Source organism: Lepidochelys kempii, chromosome 18, assembly GCF_965140265.1.
Source record: "Lepidochelys kempii isolate rLepKem1 chromosome 18, rLepKem1.hap2, whole genome shotgun sequence".
NCBI classification, from domain to species: domain Eukaryota; kingdom Metazoa; phylum Chordata; order Testudines; family Cheloniidae; genus Lepidochelys; species Lepidochelys kempii.
The window spans coordinates 21,062,833-21,082,473 of record NC_133273.1 but is presented as its reverse complement, the minus strand read 5'-3'; the positions used below and the strand labels follow the sequence as shown (position 1 = coordinate 21,082,473).

The 19,641-nt window shown below is 42.9% G+C and overlaps 1 protein-coding gene across 3 annotated transcripts in view; it reads right to left on the bottom strand.

Annotated features, from left to right (window-relative positions):
• The window catches only part of PRDM16 (PR/SET domain 16), a 435,888-nt gene that overhangs the window by 19,563 nt on the left and 396,684 nt on the right, over positions 1–19,641 (bottom strand). For 2 of the 3 annotated variants that reach the window (XM_073316649.1, XM_073316651.1), the window contains exons 8-12: positions 19,110–19,263; positions 13,039–14,440; positions 8,242–8,329; positions 2,797–2,966; positions 1,500–1,577 (exon numbers count right to left, since the gene is read on the bottom strand). In XM_073316649.1, the coding sequence (XP_073172750.1) occupies positions 1,500–1,577; positions 2,797–2,966; positions 8,242–8,329; positions 13,039–14,440; positions 19,110–19,263 (1,892 nt within the window). The remainder of the gene's footprint in view (positions 1–1,499; positions 1,578–2,796; positions 2,967–8,241; positions 8,330–13,038; positions 14,441–19,109; positions 19,264–19,641) is intronic. The other variant, XM_073316650.1, reaches the window with a different exon arrangement.

Sequence of the window (19,641 nt, the reverse complement as noted above, 5' to 3'; positions counted from 1 at the left end):
AATTATTGTTGCTAAAGTTGGAAATCGCAGTTCTCAGAGAGCAAAAGAAAATCAATGATAATTAAAGTCTTCTGTAAACATAGCACTAACTCTCAGGAGTACTATTCCAATGCAACATTGTCCAGAAGTCAATCCTCTATTATAAAAACACACACACACAGAGCTCATTTTCTGGGAGAAGACCAGATCAAATAAATCTTTATTTTCCTAACCTTTGTTAGGTTGCATGTCTCCTTTTTTGGAAGAAAACTGGACTCACCATCTGTGCATAATCGGGAGTGTGCATTTTGGTGAAACAAGGGTGTGGAGTGAATATGCAGTATTCATTCACCCCATATCAAATAATGAAATTGAAGAATTAGAAGAATAGCGAGTGGTTACAAAATATATGCCATTTTAGAAAGGCCTTACAAATAATTCTTTACGTAATGCTTACTATCAAAATTTAACTCTTCTGGAAAGGTTTAAATAAGGGGGAAAGTCGCTTCATTAAATTAAACTAAACCACCAAAAATGTCCAGTATGTTTAACTTCATTAAGTTAAACTAAACCACCAAAAATGGCCAGATGGCCTTTTGCTGTTCCTAAAATTGTTTACATTTGCCTTTATGTGGTCAATATCACAGGTCTCTGTAGTGAGGGTAGAGATCCCAATGGTATTAATTACTAAAACACCATCACAACAATGAAAGGTACCTGGATTGTTGATATTAATGCTAAGCCTCAATAACAGTTACCAAGACTTGTTCTGAAAATTCTGATAAATATTATGATAAACTTTGGTGAGGACACAACTTGTCCTTCTCTTGTGTGAGCTCAGTTTTGCATGTACATATGCCTACAAACATTTTTTTCTAAATTTTTGTGAGCAACCGATAAAATGAATTGAAAAATTGAAAGGAAAAAAAGTTTGGCAAATTTTTCCACCATCATTTTTCAGTGAAAAATATAAATTTTTCCAGCTAGCTCTACTAAATTTTCAAACATTTGCACCAAGTGGATTTTGCATACAAAGCTTCTAGCACTTCAGTGTGCCCCGGCGGGGCAAACAGGTATAAAAAGGGTGTGTGTGGGTTTGCACACATGCCATTTTGTGCACACACAAGTGCAGACTGAAGTGGCCCTTTACTTATGATGATCAATACTTTCATACTGACTAAGTTCATATTTATTTACTTATTTAGATTTCAAACAAGATATACAAAAAAGGCTCAATAATCTGTTATTCAAGGCACCTCTGCCTAACATTAGAAGAAAACTAATCTAGCTAAACCCAACAGCAAGCTCACTGGCAACCCCTACAAAACAGTTGAATATTCAAAGACAGTCTTCAGTTCTCATTGAAGTGAATGGATAATGAGAGTGTTAATCATTATGTGTAATACTACGTTTCTACAGCATTGTGCAGGGCTAACGTTACTGAAATCAAGGGAATGGCACAGCGATGAACCAGGCCCTCAACATGTAGGGAAGGGATATTATCTGGACAAGAGTATCACCTGTACGGTTGTTCTCCTGTGTGTGTCCGAAGATGCCTTGTCAGATTCGCTGACCGGGGGAAGATCTTACCACAGTACCTAGGAAGGCAAAAGTCAAAGTAACCATGAGTGCCTTAATGCTCTGCAATACAAGGCCAATTCATAACATTCTGTTTCACCCCCCTACTCTCTGTCACTTATTTTGGTAACATTCCCAAATGACAACATTATCCTTTCTCAAATGACCTGTGCAACAACACACTATTAAAGTGCAGGAGAAGCTGGTACAATCAATTGTATTTAAGATGCAGACTAAAAGGAAAAGGGCAAAAGACAATTGGTTATGCTCAAATGCTGAGAATGAACAGGAAAGCAGGATCAAATACCCATCATTACATGACTATAAGTTACCATTGTCTGGAAGAACTACTGCAGGTGTGACCATCTGCTCCGAACCAGGTGGTTCAGCTTTAGGAAGTGGTAAGAGACCAGAAAGCAGGAAAATAAGAAAGGGAACTGGATTTCACAATAAACACAAAAGGAGGAGTGGATATATTTACACACAGAGAATGCACCACGATAATAGCAAATAAAGCTTTAAAATTCTGCCACTGCAAAATCTGACAGTTAATGTCATGGGGAACATGAACCAGGATGGATTTACATGATGAATAATAGACTCCAGGGATTTCTAAATAGCTAAGTAAAATCTCGGACTAAAGACTAAATGTGAACTGTGGACAAAATGGATGCATCCACCCTCCCAAAAATGCAATGGGAATTGGCATAAAAATTGGTAATTGCACATAAAAATATGGGTGTGTAGACAGAGATTATTGTTATTCAATATGCATGCTCAGATATGGGGTTTTGCAGGTGGAATGGATCCAGAAATATTTTTGTGACTGTGCCTACATTTGACATATTGCTGCATAAATTATCATGTTAAGTGGCAAAGTTTCGGATAGTTGAGGCTACAATGAGCTTGCATTATAAAGCCTTATTTGAGCCCCCCCCCACATAAATTTGGTTTAGAAAATTCTATTTGGCCTGAGAATTGCTAGATTAAGGCTCTAGGTGAAAGGAGGATGCTGAATTTTCTTCAGACAAAAACCATCAGTTTTAAAATTAATATGTCACCAGCATCCTCTTCTCAGATTCTGCTCTGTGTATCTTTTCTCCACACCCCAGTGGAGATGGTTAACTCCTCCACGTGCCCCGTAACATGTCTGTATTGGACGTTGCTTTAACAAGTATGGAACCATAATCCCAAACGGAGCAACTCGGGTTAGTTCCACTGGCAGTGCCTGTTCTTTACCTGCAGGTATAGCGCTCCTTGCCCTTGCGCAGGATGGGGTCTGACAGCGTAGGGGGCGGGGACCGGAAGTTGAAGGAGTGATGCGGGAGGGGCTGCAGGGATGTGCCAGTGTCTGTTTTCATGGCTGCAAAACTCTCCAGTTTCTCTGTCATGGTTTCTATGGCTGACACCTGTTTGTACAAGCAGAGAAGTCGTGTTATGAAAAGCCACTGAAAGGCACAGAACATGTTTCTCAGCTGTACTGTGTGTTTCCGAGGCTACTGCTGGCTCTAGCCCACATCCTCAGAAGCCAGCTCCACAGAGTAAAACAGGTTTGCTTCAACCCAGTCGGTGCACTTGGAAATAATTAACCAGGCTCTGAGAAATCAGCTGAGGATTCAGCAGATAAAGCCAAGCTTGGCTGTGCAGTAAGCATCAGAATTTAGAAGCTGTACCAGGCACGTTTCTATCGTCTGCTATGCCCATATGTTGACTTTTGGCATTAATAACAATCTCAGAATGCACTTGGCTTCTCTCTCCCCCCATCTAAATGAGGCTTAGGGCGGTGGTTGTGAAACTAGATAAGAGTGTTGAATGCAGAAGCTGCAGAGCAAACACTTCCCTCAAACACAAAACAAACAAAGGCTGGGACTGTAGCATACAGCCTTTTATTTTTAATAGAGCATCTGCTACACGTACAGTCTCACCAAGGGCTTCAGAAGGAGAGGGAGAGACAGACCACCCCAGCGTTGAGAAAAGGAAGGTTTCAGACTGGAAGTGGCTCACAGGGAGGAGGCAGGAGAATTCTAGATGTATGGAGGGGGAAAGAGAACAAGTGAAGGAGTGATCTCCAGCCATGGAGAAGGGACAGAGACCAGGCTGAGCTTGGAGGAGTGAAGAGAGCAGACAGGGAGTAGGTGGATCTGAGGTCAGAGCTAGGATGGGGTGAGTCCCCAGAGAGTTTTGAAAGCTAAGAAGGCAGTGTTTTAATTAGACACAAAGAAGGCTAGAAAGCCAGTAAAGGTGGTGAAAGGGTTGGTGTGATATGGGCCCATTTCCTGGAGTAGAAGAGAATTCCAGCCAAAATATACTGGGCTCCTTGCAGTTGAGAGTGAGGGTTTAGAGAGGCCATAAACTAAATGTTTTAAAAACCTACAGAAGGTGTGTGTGTGTGTGTGGGGGAAATGCAGGGCTGGAGGATCCAGAAAGTCATAGTGGCGTGACACCGAGTATGTCTACACTGCAATTAGACATCTGTGGCTGGCCCGTGCCAGCTGACTCAGGTTTGCGGGGCTTGGGCTAAAGGGCTGTTTAATTGCAGTGTAGACGTTCATGCTCAGGCTGCAGCCCAAGCTCTGGGGCCCTCCCACCCCGCTATGGCCACTGCTCTATGCAGAAGGTGCATGAGCAGGGATGGACAATACTAACGGGTCTTTATCATCGGTAATTTATAGGACTTATGGAAGCTGATTCATCAATGGCTGTCATATCACACAGGACTGGGATCAGGGGCACTGGAGCAATTTGTATCGTGGGGGTGCTGAGAGCCATTAAACCAAACTGTAAACCCTGTATATGATGGAAACCACTTCAAGCCTGGGGCTGCAGCAGCAGCCCCAGCACCCTTAGTTCCAGCACCTATTCATGGGATTAAATGACCAAAGTGTGATGGATAAACAGACCCAGGGGACAGCAAATAAATCCAGTCACATGCAAAAATAAATATGGAGAAAAAGCAAAATGAATCATCATTAATTTCATTAGACTCAAAAAGCTCATGCAGAAAATCACAGGGAGAAATTCAATTTAGAGGAACTGGCCAACGTTATTAACATTTGTTTCTCCACCCACGAGGAGTCTTTTAAGACACCAAACTGAAAATTTGGGTGAAACAAACAAGCAAGCAATAAAACTGCCTCCTTGCTGCAGATTACATCATAAAGAAAAAGTGAGTGATGGGGGGAGTGGGATCCTGTGAGCTGGAGAGCCAGCCGCAGAGCAGGGGAGACAGTGAGTGAGCGGAAGGGAGTAGGAAGCCATATATCAAAACCTAGATGCTCTAGTGTACAGGAAGGGCTGACCTTTTACACGTTTACACTATATTAAACTGGGTTGGGGGGTAATGAGAGCCAAGATATTGTTTGACAACCATCCATAAACCTTAAAAAAAGAGGAACAGTAAAGCCATTTCTCATTAATAGAGCCACAGCCCGTTAGCTGCAGACTCACAGCCTATGATAAATAGTAAGTAACACTTAGCACCAGCCATTTGAAAAGGTTACTTGAGCATTTACAGCAAAAGTCCAGCCCTAGCTGCCAGTCATATAACAAAACCATCATGTGAAAATGCTATCTGGATCTTTCAGAGCCATGTCACTTTGTCCTTTGCTGGAATACCTGGAGATATCTTTTGTTGTGCCCTGTTCTTTAGGCACTTAGTCAGAGATGTTTGCTAGCATGACAGCTGTGGGCTTATTTTAAAATTCTAAACACGGGTCATGGCCTCTCTAGTGGTAGAGGTGCTTTGTTATTTAGGGAACAAGTGACTGGTATAATAAAAAGAAAGGAAGAAGAAAAGAAAGTTAACAGGTGGGAAAGCGTTTGCCATTAAGTAATCATGAAGTCATACCATTTATTTATGTTGTCTAGAGGTTCGTTTAAAATAGACAATGTCAGACTAATGGAAATCATTGGAGAGGGGCTGCAGAGAAATACTGGATGCAAAACTAGAGCTGTGTAAAATTCATTCGGCTTTAAGGGAGAAACGCCTTTTGAATGTTCAGTCTGTACCACACATTAGGACTCAGTTCTAAAGGCTCCACTACCCAGAACTTCCTAAAAGGTCAATGGGACCATTCTATGAGGAATGGCTGCAGGATCAGGACCTACAGTAGAAGTGAAATCAGTGTATTTCTCAGTTGTGTTCCAGTTCAGAGAAATACTGAAATAAATACAAATGTGCATTTAGATTAATATGGGCTGTAAGAAAAGCAGAGACAAAGACATACAAAAACCCTTTTAAGGCATGGGATTTAGGCAAACAACATCCCTGACATTAAATGGGTGGACAGTATGGATGAATGCCACACAACTCTAGAAAAAAGCGTCCTCTCTGTCTGCTTCCATCTTTATGATCAGATTAACTACATAACAAGGGAACAGTACGGTCATTTAATTATTCCGATCAGAATGAATTTACAGCTCAAGATTAAATACCCTTTGTACAGGAACCTATTGTACTTTAAAAAAAAAGTAGTTATCAGGAAGTTTCAGACTGAGTGATATTTAGGTTTTAGACTATTTTGTGTAATAAGCTATTAGAGATAACCAGGCCTTCCATATCTTTTTTTTTCCATGGGAAGAGGAGGGGGTCTGGATTTCATGAACAATGTTAATAGCCTTCCACCCAATGCCTGCTCTTATTCGAGGCTAGTAAATTTCTCACCATCTTGCTGGACCCTGGCTTTGCCTTAGTAGCTCCTCCCTGCTATCAGATCCTTTACAGGCAGATATCCCCACTATTCTAATTCACACAAACACAGGATGTTCCTGACCAGCCTGTCGCTATTATCCAGCTAGCTTGAAGGAAAAATCAGGGGAAGTTATTAACCAAACTCTCGGGCCGATGCGAAACAATGAAGGAACTAAGTTTAGCCGTGAAAGCAGCCGGTATCCAGCTTTCACAAACCCGTGGGTTATTTATCCAAGGTGGGAAATGCTGTCAAAAGAGAACAATGCACGTAAATATAAATGAGACTACAATAGCAACCACAGAGCATTTGGAGAGAGCAAATGAGGGGAGCTGGCGGCTATCACTTAGAAAAAGACAGCATGGCAGAGCTGACTGTATTATCTCTAAAGGAGGAATGAGTCATACAGAGCACCAGAGTAATGCTAAATGATAGAGGTTTTAGTTTGTACTTAGCCATGAGTTTCACATGGGCCTGATTTTCACTGACAGTCACTCTGGGCTTAGGGCTTAGTCATGCCTTTTAAGCACAGTTCTGCATGAAGGGCCCACTGCTACACCCAGCAGAGGGTATTGTAAGTGGCTGACTTTGTTAGCTCTTGCTTGGGGGATTGACCCCTCTTCCTCCCATCCCCTTTGAGATGTCTTGCACCTTAATGAGGCACAGATTACTCCTGCAGGAATTCTGTGCCACTGCGCAATGCAGAATTTTGCAGAAATGAATGTGCACGCAGAATTTCCTTTCCCCCAGAGAAATGGGCTGCAGTGCTGTGAGCCGCCACAAGGGGCTGCTGGACTTGGCAGAGCCCAGCTCGCACACAGAAAATACTGCTGGGGGTGTGGGGTGGGGAGGGAGCTAGGGGGTTCCTGGCAGCTGCAGTTCCCAGCCTGCTCAGGGAAGGAGAGGGCACCACACAGGAAACTCCGTGCAAGCCCTGGACTGAGCATCAGGCTGTTTCTCCCTCTGGATCCCTGGGCTCTGAAGGGAGGTGGATGGGTGTCTGGGCAAGGGCAGCCCACAGCTGGGTTCTGGGGGGAGTGGGTATTTGGACCGGAGGGGCCCCACGGTTGGGCTCCGGAGGGAGGAGGTTCGGGTGTATTGGCTGGAGGGGGCCCTGCAAGTGGGCTCAGGGAGGAGGGGTTGTGGGTGTCTGGTCCCGCAGCTGGGCTCTGGGTGGGGAAACAGGAACTGGGTTGTCATAGGGGTTTCTTCAACTCTCTACCCCTGGGGGAAATTTTGTGTGTGTGTGTATCGTTACAGACATACTTGCTGACAGGTATTTTGAAATAAATTTCCAAAATAATTGAACTTGGTGTGATTATGTAGTGCTATTTTGACAAATAAAATTTGCAGAATTTTAAAATACGGTGTGCAGAATTTTTAATTTTTAGGTGCAGACTGCACCCAGGAGTAACTGATGAAGCAGTTTCTGAGTTCTTGGGAGCATAGGGACTGTAACTGTGCCCAACTGTCATCCAGGGGCTCAAGGGTGGTGGGGCACAATCTTGTTCTTAGTAGCAAATACATTCTTGAACTAACTGTATCAGGAGGGCCTGATTCTCCACTGCCCTGCAACTGGTGCAATTGTTATGGTGGTGTAAACTGAGCACTGTAAAATGCTACTATTCTGATTTGGTAGTGTCTTACTCCCACTTTGCACTGGTTTAAATGACTACACAAGGTGCAGGGCAATGAAAAATTAGACTGGCATTTCGGAAGAGAGGAAAGCAAGAGGTTAGATGGGCCCTTGCGAGCTGCCCAGCCCTTTCTCACGTGGACCTGGCAAGATGAATTTGGTTAGCACTAAAGGACCAATAGGGCAGTGATTCCATCATGCTAAAATTGGGTATGAAATTACTTTGCTTTAAAAATAAGTGCTGGAAAATACTGTCAGGCTTAACCAGGGAGGTACGAACAAAGTGACCTAAATGTCACATCTCCATCTCTAATTTCTTGGCATCCTATCAACACTGTATTGTGTTTCTCCTGGTTTTACCTGTGGGTGAAAAAGCAGTGGGGAAGGTCGCAAGTACTTCTCCTTTAGGGCACCCACTGGGTCTGTCACCTTCCGCTTCTCCACCCTGCTGGACAACAACACAGAGGGTTACATACCCTACAGGGCTGTAAATGGGGAAGAAAACTAATAACAACACGTCATGTGCAGAGCAGTTGAAATATATTTAAAGACTATGTTTCTGGTAATAAACACACCTTGCCATCCCTTTCCATGGGAATCGCAAATGGGATCCCATAAAGCACACAGACAACAGTTCTTTGAAAGAACAGGCTCAGCCCATGCTTTATATTTTGGGTGATACTTTACAACACACACCACAACTGTTGTGCTAGTGATGAACAAAAGGGTTAGATGTGCCCACGCAGGAGTGTGTTGGTGCCTTTGCTGCATGGATATGCCACCTGTGCCCTACAAGCTTTATCGCTGTTGTGGAATGTTCTGATTCAAGACAGAAAAGCTACTGAGTTTGTGGCAGCCATAGAAAGGAAAGACCTGTGCCCCAGTTTGTCTTCATCTTATGGTTCACGCTGGGCCTGATTCTGCAGCCCTAAAGTGTGCTAAAATCCAGCTGAAATAATTAGGTGTTTTGTATTTATTTCCTCTCTCTCAAAGCTTAGGTATACATTGCAATTGGCTTTGTTTGGTAAATGCCTGTGACCAAAATTTTCAAAACTATGAGCTGAAACTTTGGCTCTGAAGGGTATATCTACACAGGGAAGTTAGTGTGCAGGGAGCTAGGGTGTGAATTTAAAGATCACTAGCTTCTTAGCATTAAAGCCCTGTGTGGACAGTCTTAATGCTCACTGAGACTGACCTCAGGCAGTTTAGCTTAACACACTTCCAAAGTGCATTAAGTTGATGCACACAAAGACGCTCTTTAAGGGTATGTCTACACTACGAAATTAGGTCGAATTTATAGAAGTCGTTTTTTTAGAAATCGTTTTTATCTATTCGAGTGTGTGTGTCCCCACAGAAAATGCTCTAAGTGCATTAACTCGGCGGAATGCTTCCACAGTACCGAGGCAAGCGTCGACTTCCGGAGTGTTGCACTGTGGGTAGCTATCCCACAGTTCCCGCAGTCTCCGGAAATGAGATTCAAAAGTTCGCGGTTCTTTTCCTGTCTACCTGGCCAGTGCAACTGAGTTGAGACTGCTGTTCAGAGCGGTCACAATGGAGCACTCTGGGATAGCTCCCGGAGGCCAATACCGTCGAATTGTGTCCACAGTACCCCAAATTCGACCCGGCAAGGCCGATTTAAGCGCTAATTCACTTGTCAGGGCTGGAGTAAGGAAATCGATTTTAAGAGCCCTATAAGTTGAAAAAAAGGGCTTCATTGTGTGGACGGGTGCAGGTTTACATCGATTTAACGATGCTAAATTCAACCTAAAGTCCTAGTGTAGACCAGGGCTTAGTGCATAATAAGAGCATTCGCACAGGGAGTTAATGCAGAGTAGCTGATGCCCACTTGTACTAGCTACTGTGGGCTTCTTCCCCATGTAAGCAAGCCCTAAATCTACATTTAGGCTCCTAAGAGTGGGGTTTTCTAAAATGCCCAAGTGACTTAGGAGCAAAACCCCAGTGAAGTCACTTAGGCTATTTTGAAAATCTCAGGTTTAAACACCTAAATATGGATTTAGGAGCCTAACTTTTGGCTCCTATTTTTCAAAACATTGGCCTTAATGTCATGGCATCATAGTCATCCAGCAAAAGTGTGAACTAGCCCATTTGCTGGGGTAATAATGTTATGGAAAATAACTCCTAGGAATGGAACTGCATCTTTCAAACCTTGGATTAGATTCTATCGCCGTTACACCAGTGAATATCCAGCATTATCATAGTGACCTTAATTACATTTCTCCAGTGTAAATGAAAACAGAATCTGGCGTTACATCTCAGCCGCTTGGTACATAGTTTAAATAGCCAACAGAGTTTAATCCAAATGAGGGGCAAAGTTCTTGCACAGTGCTGTTTGGTGTATTAATTTAATTTGAAGCTACTCTTTCTAGAGGAAAAGAAAAAAGAGGATCTGAAACTTAGTCCCAATTATAATGATTTATTTTTTAGCGATTTGGACATAAAATCATGAACTAAGTCATTTTTGATTAAAAAAGACAAATTGTAGAAGTAAATTTCAACTGATCCAGTGTAAAATGGCAGATATATTAAACTGCAGCTAATAATGGTGCAGCCAACTCAGCCTTCCTTCCTCCATGAAGGGCTGAAATTAGCCACGATGTATTAATTGGGGGAAGTACCTTCTCGAGCTGCCTAGAAGTTTCCCATGAAACAACCCAACCGCTATCAAAAAAATGGAAAAAACCATTCACATGAGGCCCTGGGTGAAGCAATATCACCACGTTCTGCTCAGTTCTGGCACCTTCCGATGCCAAGCACTGAGCACAGTAAAGGGCAGATCTCCCTGTCAGAGCCAAATTCCACAGTGACTAAAGGATTAAGCTGATCTTTTCAGCCCAGTGCCTGAGAACATTACCTTAACAAGGCTGAGTTGAAAACTGCACTGATTTCAGGCTGTCTGGCTGCATTAAATTATATCACCAAGAGAAAATGTCAAGGACTTTGAGGGGAGGGCGGGAGGGGCAGAGGAGCCAAATGATGTGAGAGAGTCTGATAAAGTTTAGAACCAAAATATTTCCATATTTTTTCAAGCTAGGACTTGGAAGCTTTGCTATTTAGCTCATTACATTAGAAGTCTGATTTGCAAGTGACTCCACCACTGACTTTCTATTTTAATATCTTACTAAAACTATTTGCATCCCATGGAATGCAGCAAATGACACCCTCATCCTTCACTTACGCCTGTCTTCTGGTCCTTTGCGGTTTTCCCGAGACTGCTATTTTAACTGGCAAGTGCTTTTTTCAATCTTTGTTATTTTAGCATTCCTTCTGAGAATACCCAGAGGTAGTGGAATCCTAAACTGATTCTCAGATCCTACCCAATCCACTTTATTTATTGTCCAGACATATTTTTACAAAAATAAACACTGGACTATTTACATCATCACTTATTTTTCTGGAGGAGGATGATCATGATAGGTGCCAGACAGAACATATTATATGTCCCAGGTCGTGGAGTAGCCTTCTTTCCACCCCAGAAAGTAAGCATGTAAGTAAGCAACGCAGAATCAGCCCTGAAAGTGCTGGCAAAGAGACTGGGGCTTTCTTAACAGCAAAGCAATGAGGGCTCACTAATCCTCATCTTAGCTGACAGCTCTTTGGCCTAGTTAGACATTGACATCATTTTTCCCACACTTATCAGCCATGCAATAGTAGCAAGGCAGTGCATAGCAGGTGTTTTCCTGGGCTACCCTTCAATTACTGTGTGCACCTCCCTGAGGACATGGACAAAGTGCTCTGGGACCCACATGCCAGCAGAACTTTGAATTCCTTCCATTAAAAGGATTGCCAAACTCCAACTCTAAGAGTGTGCCCAATAACGTTCGGAGACTGGGCTAGAACTAGACTCAGTTTTCCTCACCACCTCTTCTTGGAGGACCAGTGCAGGTACAGAGCCATGTATTGGATGCTCCAATTTCCATGCAGGAAGCAATACAAAGACAAACCACTAAACCTGTGGAGCCAATCTGGAAAATGGAAGCTGGAAGCTCAAATCCAGCATTTGCATACTGAAATGGACACTCAGGTGGCCCCAATACCCATTTTAACTGTAAGTGCCTGATTTGGTGCCTGGATCACAAATCTGATGCACCAACTTACTGCAGGTGCTAAAAATTAGCATTTGCCACTCCGCCGTGATTGTGGTACCATGGTACAGCAAGAAGACACCCAGGATATTGCTGGCACTGGGGTGGGAAACACAGAGTGTTAATGGTGCCCATTTTTTGTAACTGGAGTCTCTATGGGTTTTTAGTGTTATAAAAATTTTTAACGGGCTCTAAAATGAAAGGACTCAAACCTTCACTGTAAGTTGGAACCCAAACTTGCTCTTTCTGGAGGCTCAAAAACCAGGTTGGTTATTTTTTTCTACTAAGCTTTCACATGCTCCCTGGGTTCAGCTAGTACCAGGAGCGAAACACCATGAATAAGGCTTTCCTCATTGGCTGAAACCAGGAAGCACGTGAAACCTTGTAAGGAAGACATACTTGCAAGATTTGCAGACAAGAGAGTTTTGGATAATAATAATGCGGCACTTAGCATTTACATAGTACTTGTGACCTGTAGATCTCAAAGTACTTTGGAAAGGTGAGTATAAATCATTAACCCCATTTCTACAGACAGAATAAATATAAAAAATAAACAAGGTGAAGGGACTTGCCAAAGGCCATAAAAGAGGTCAGTGGCAGAACTGGGAATACAACCTATGCCTCCTGACTCTCAGAGTCATTCTCAACTCACTAGAGTAAGGGTTCTGACATACTTCAGAACTGTTGCATTCTTATCTGAATCAAACTCTTTGGAATTCACCCAACATGAGATGCCATCTTAGTGTTGGCTAGGTTTCTTCAATGGGCTATGCTCCTTCTTGTTGAAATAGGAATATGGCCCTTTCCCTACATAAATGTATGCCTCTGGATAACATCAATGATTATTCTTTTCAGTTATACAGGCCTTTTCATTCACAAATCTCTAACTGCTTTAACAAAAGAGGGCAAGAACACTCAACTGCAGCATGATTTTACTGAATCATTCTTCTCTTCTTTCCACCCACCCCCCACATCATGATCTGCCTTACGTCATGAACCCCACTTTTGAAATGGGCCTGTTGGAAGAAATGATTAAGGCAGGGTATGTTAATACCTGTATATGGGGTCCATGAAAAAGGGTGATGGCTTAGCATAATGCAGGGATGGCTGCTGAGAGAGCTGAGACTGAGAAATCTTGGGTAGTACTTCACTGGCCATTAGTTTCCTTTCCCCATAGATGTGGTTTTTTCGGGGCTCCCTCCCTCCATTCTGACTGGCTCGGATGCGGTTGCCGATGCTTAGATCCAGTGGCTGTTCCTCCCCAGAAGATGGGGCCGGCAAGACCTTGGGTGGTGGCAAGATTGGCTTAATCTCTTTTGGTTTTGTGGTGAGATCAAAGGGCGATTCTGAGCTGGTGCTACCCACTTTGTGAAGGTCCCTGGGTGACTTTGGTTCTGCCTTGACCAGCAAGTTGTGATTGAGGGTCCGGTCCGTAAAAGGATACAGTGAATGGGGAAAATTGGGGAGGAACTGAAATGGGAACATGGAGTGATATGGGAGGGAACCTATCTTCTTCTCCTGCATCCCCATAAAGCCAGGGCCGAAATACTTCTCTGCAATGGAGGCAATCGCTTTTATGGAGTCATTGGCTGCCCCCGTCGTGGGGAGCAGCTGCTCTTCCGGGGGAGGGAAGAAGGAGTGCTGAGAATAGAAAAGGGGGAGCTCGTTCACATTGTTGGTGGAACTGGTGGACACAGAACTGCTGACAAAATCTGGCTTGTTCTCAGTCTGTTTGCTTTTGTCTTTCATTTTGTCCCTGTCGCTCTCTGCATCGCTCTCCAGGTCAGAGCCAGTGCCCGTGGTGGTATCGAGGTCTGTGCCTGTGGTCGTGTTGACATCCTCGAAGTCGCTCCCATCAGACATGTCGCTGTTCCTGGCTTTTAGCTTGTCCAAGTAGGAGTTTTCCAAGCTGCTTTCAAATTTCTCCTCCCCTGAGATGGGCTGGTTGCTGTTGCTCACTGCAGAAATCAGAGGCAGTGCCGGGTTCCCCAGGGGGCTTGGAAGCTTTGCGTCTTGGGTGTGGTTGAGGGGACTCTTGAGCAGCGGGGTGGGAGGCAACAAAGGGGGCCTGGGGTATAGAGAGGGAGGAAAAATCCCTGGGAATCCTGGAGTAAGGGCAGGAAATGCTGGGGGAGCAGGCGAGAATGGAATACCCCCTGGGTGAGGTCGGGATGGAAAATAATCATTGAATCCCAGGCTGGCATGGTTGAGGTTGGGTGAGGGTTTAGCTTTGTCCATCAGGGAGGTGGGCGTTAAAGGTAGGCCAGGGGCAAAAATCCCCCCTGGGTTGTAATGGTTCTTGCCCTCGCAGAAGCGCCGGTGCTTGTTGAGAGAGGAGGTAGTGCTAAACATCTGGCCGCAGTCCTTGCATTTGATCTGGGTGCGACAGTCCGCGTGCATCCGCTTGTGCCGGCAGAGGTTGGAGAACTGCGTGTAGGATTTGTGGCAGACCTCACCTAAAGCATCAACAGAAACCAAAACCAAAACCAATATGAAATTAATATGAAATTGCTTCGATCCTGGGATGAGCAGCTCCCCCTCTTCACCTAACCCCTCTTTTCCCGTAGAGTTAAACAAATGAGGAGGAGCGGGCTTGCGGGTAAGCCACTGGTCTGTCAGATCTGCCTTCAGCTACCGGCTCGACCACAGACTCTCTGCATGACCTTAAGCCAATCACTTAATATCCTTGAGCTTCAGCTTCCCATTTATAAAATGGGGATAATAATTCTACTTTTGTCTGCCTTGTCTATTTAGAATATAAACCTCAGGGGGCAAGGTCTGTCTCTTACTGTGTCTTTGTACAGCTCCCAGCACAACAGGCTCCTGATTGTGGCTGAAACGTGGAAGAGTTACTGTAATACAAATAATAAATAATAACCAACAAATTTCCCTGTGAAAAAATTCCAGGGGATGCAAATCTCTCAACTTGCAGCTTTGCCCCTGCAAATCTTCAGAAACCCTGATGTAATGTGCTATTCTAGCTCAAGGATTTTTTTTATTATTATTTTAAATAAAGATAATCGTGCACTTTAATCATAATATCTATTTATATTAGCTAGTTTGCTTTCCTTGTAGTCTGGCATGGCAGGAAGTATTCAAGGCTGAAGGGAGAAGAACTTTGCCTCATTTAATCAAGTCGATCATTTTTTTAAAATGCCATTAATAGTAAGTTACCGCTCCACAGGGATGTTCTATAAATATTCCTCAAACCAGGGCTCAGCTTCAGCGAGGAATGAGGCGAGATCTTGTGTTTGTTAAATTAATAGGGGCACCCTAGCAGTGACAGAGTTAATGCTCTGTCAGCATTTTCCATATAGACTTCTAATACGAGGCTTTCAGAATGTGACTTGCTACAACTTGTACAAGGAAGGACTATAGCGGTGATTATGAAGAAACAGAAATTAAACCCAACCCAAACTGTTTCACAAGTCCAAAGAAATTTAACTTTTTCAAATGTCCCTTCTGCACTTCATAATATTACTGCCTAGCACTTCTACTTCACCTTCTACCTGAGCACCTCAAAAGTACCTTGTAAGCATGAAGGTGAAATTCACCCTCTGTGCAGATTACCACCACAAGCCTTATCCACCATTCACATATACAGGACATAAGTGGTGCAAAGGCTTTCAGCTGGCCCCTAGCACAGGGATAAATTTCACCTGTTAATGAATTAAGGCTTTCACTGACTTTACAAGAGAGTTGTTATCACCATTTTACAAAGAGAGAAACTGAGGCAGAACAAGGTTAAGTGAATTACACAAGTTAGTAGCCAAGCAAGAATAGAATCCGGATCTCCTGACACCCAGTCCTGTGGTTTAAGGATGAGACAATACTTCTTTCTGTGGTAGAGGCCTTTACGCCTGGGTTAAAAGTGATACCTTTGCTATAATTTATTATCCACATCAGTACTTGAATGGAAGTATCAAAACACAGCAAGAGAAGCTGTTCTAAGAATATTTCCAGCCGAGACAAATCCAAGCATCCTTGGAAAGCTGATGAGGAAGCCAGTTCTACTGAGATTTCAAGTCATGATCAGTGAAATTTCACCAGTTTGGCAATTCAGTACACATGAGCACCCAAAAAGGCAGAAGGATCTCACAAGAGCAGACTAGTTCTCCTTGTGGTGGTGTTACTACAAGAACTGTCTTTCCTCATGGTATTTCAGCTCTCATGCTTCTGGCTCTGGATGCAACTCAGAAGTGCAGAGGCAGTGCAGAACTGAAAGGACAAATAGCAATCAATTTTTTTTTAAATATCAAAAGAGGTTAAAAGGCCAAATGATCATTTTATCAAAATTGTTCAGTCCATACCTAATTTCCAGTATTTGCACCTTGAACTGTGGTAGTTTGTGCTTGTGTATATAGTGTGATGATTTTTCTATACATTCTTCAACGAAGATTTTCAAAGAAGGATTTTGGGTTGGTTGGTTGTTGCTTTGCTTTATTTTTTTTAACTATTTCCTTGTTTTTTATTATTACTTTTAAAAAGGTGCAAAGAGAAATGAATCCCAAACTATTTTCACTCAGGGCAAGTGAAAGTGATTATGGGTGTGTTTTATTTACACCAGAATTTGTACATAGGGATCTGCCAGAGTCTGAAAAACACAGAAGTTACAGGAACTTCCTCTGTGTTTCAGCAGCTGCCACTGACTCTCATTGTTACTGAGCCCAAGAGACATGCCTGTCATTGGGCAGCCTCAGAACAATGAAGTCAATATGCTGCAATCGGTAGGCCAAGGTAAGGATAGAGCATCTGTCCTTAACTCTGAATTTCCTGGCTTTGACAGTCGCATCTCTTGGACTCTTTTAGTTCTAGTGGGCAGGAGTGTTTCTCCCTGCATGCTTGCGTGTTTGCAAGGAGAGCATCTGTAGGCCTCTGAGAATGTTTGTATGTATTTAAGAGAGTGTGTATATGAGTCTGTGTAAAAACAAGTGTTTCCATGTGTGTGAATTTATAACTCCCTCTCAAATTACTAATAATTTTTGGAGAAATGTCACATTTTTGGATTTACTGAAAAGATGTTTGTATATTTTTCTTTCCAGTGGAAAATTAGCCCCTTTCTAATTTTAACTATGTCTCCTTTAGCATGTGCCAAAAGATGTTATATTGTGGTTTGGAAGAGACATAACAATTCATAATAAATAGCTAATCTACTTTAGAAAATTACATCAGAACAGAATGCAATTTTTGTAAACATTTGTTGGCTGACCATTGGGTTTGCGGGTTAGCATTATCCCTATGGTAAATGTCTTTAATAATGCAAATAAACAAGCAAAGTATAATAATCTCGTGCAGAAAAAAATTATGGAAAGATGAAGGGTAATATTCAAAGCAAGTTTGTCCAAAGAAGAGGATTGTTTTTTCCATTCTTCCATGCCCTAAAGAGTCCCTGCAACACCCTCATAGTTATGCAAACAGGCATCTTTGTGCTGCTAAAGATACCAGAGTTTATTTCATCCTTCCAAGGCAAGCAGGGCCTAAAAATACTTGTTTAAAAGCCCAGTTGTGTAATGATTTTGGAAATCCACGCAGAATCTTCTCACTTGCTGTTCTGGATTTTATAGTTATAAAAGCGTCAAAACCAACTTTGCAAAAAGAAAAGGAGTACTTGTGGCACCTTAGAGACTAACCAATTTATTTGAGCATAAGCTTTCGTGAGCTACAGCTCACTTCATCGGATGCTCACGAAAGCTTATGCTCAAATAAATTGGTTAGTCTCTAAGGTGCCACAAGTACTCCTTTTCTTTTTGCGAATACAGACTAACACGGCTGTTACTCTAAAACCGACTTTCTTTATTATCCAGGTACAAAACTGCAAACACTTTCTATTAAACAGAAAGAAAAAGTTTTGCAGGGGACCCTGGCCCCCAGGTTCCATAAGCATAGTCAGCACACCCACAGAGCCCCATCATTTGTTAGCTTTTACCCAGTTGTTAACAGATTCAATATTAACACTTGTCACACATGAACTGGGCAGACTTGTTCTCAAGTTATTTCAAACCTTGATATGGATGAGGAGAACACTTTACCCATAATTGCTTTGGTAAGAAGAGTGAGTTGGTTGTTAGAAGAAACAGTTCATTTCAATGTAGAAATATTACGAGATTCAAATTCTCTCTCTCTCTCTCTCTTTCTTTCATGTGCCAGTTGGCATGAGATGCTAAGTGAAAGATCATATCATCATCTCTCTAGTCAGCCAAATGAGTAATAACAGTATTTTGTATTTCCCCACTGACGCCCATCTAATGAGCTCAATGCACATTAATGAATTTCGCCTCGCACCTACCATTGTGCACTGTTCCCGTTTGGGGATATGGAAGCACAGACAACTTCAGTGGCTTGCATGGTGGAACATCTGGCCTCAGCCTCAAAGCCAGGAACTGAACAGAGATCCTGTTTTGTGCTTTAACTACACGGCCACCTTTTTTTGTGAGATGGTGAGTGGTAGCCACCAGAGCAGGCCGTGCACATTTCTGGTGATGTAGAATACGCCTTCCTGCACAGCTACCAAGATGCAAGGGGCACTACAGAGATTAAAAAAAACAAACCCAAAGGCAACAAGAAATAAGATGAGGATCTTTCAGGCATTCCCAGGGTAAATGATCCCTTTGGAAACGCCCTCCTGAATACTACAAGGATGTAGCTAATTTGCAATTTAAATAGTTGGAGAGTATTGTCTAGATTAAAGTCCTCGGGAATAAAGAAGAAAAAAATGCTTTTTAAAAGTTTCTTCTTTCTTGTATGCTGCTTTTCCAAATTCTTCACCCTGATCGTATGATTTGAAGCCCCCCAGAAACAAATTTCTATCAGGCTGTTTATTTTTGTCACCAACAGGACCATTAGAAAAAGAGAGAGAAAGAAAAGATATGAGAAAATGGCATCACTGGGCCTGCTGAGAGACTCAGCTTTTAACTTGTCAAGAAAGTCAAAAACTGCCATGAATGTTTACTGAAAAACAAGGAGCATGCAAAAAAAAAAAAAAAATCTCTGCGGAATTTCATCTTGTGCTCTGACCTATAAAATTACAGCGGCTGCTCAAAGAGGTACAGCCAGTGCTGGGGCCCCCCTTAGGATATGTACAATTATAGCGAAAGCCAGGATTGTGTGATGGCCGTGACAACTTACATATGAAAGGTTTGACAGTACTGTGAATGTGCTTGTGTTGTTTGAGGCCAGACGAGGTGGCAAAGGTTTTGCCACAGTCCGGGCAGGCATGGGCTCGCGCGCCAACGTGCTGGGAACGGATGTGCCGCTGGAGGTTGCTGGGGTCAGTAAACACCTGAGAAAGTGAGAAAAGAGAAAATGCTTTTAGGGGACAGAAACAAACATGGCTGTGGCAGAGGAGGGAGGGTTGGCTGACTATTGTTGTTTATTGTAAGTGTTCTTGGGATAACAGGTTCTGAGATCAGCAGTGCAGGATTTTCACCTTGCACTGCGAAGAGATAACATACAATTAGTGCTGACTTGTATCATGTTCACCGGTTGGCACCCAACTCATCTCACCCTCTATGCAGTCTATGGTGTATCCGATTTCATACATAAAGTTTTGCTTCTGAATAGCTAAATCTATCTGCCTGACAACACACATGCTTCACAGTGCTCACCTGAAATCTAAAGAACCTTGCAATGCTTGGGAAAAGGCTACGAGAACGGTTGC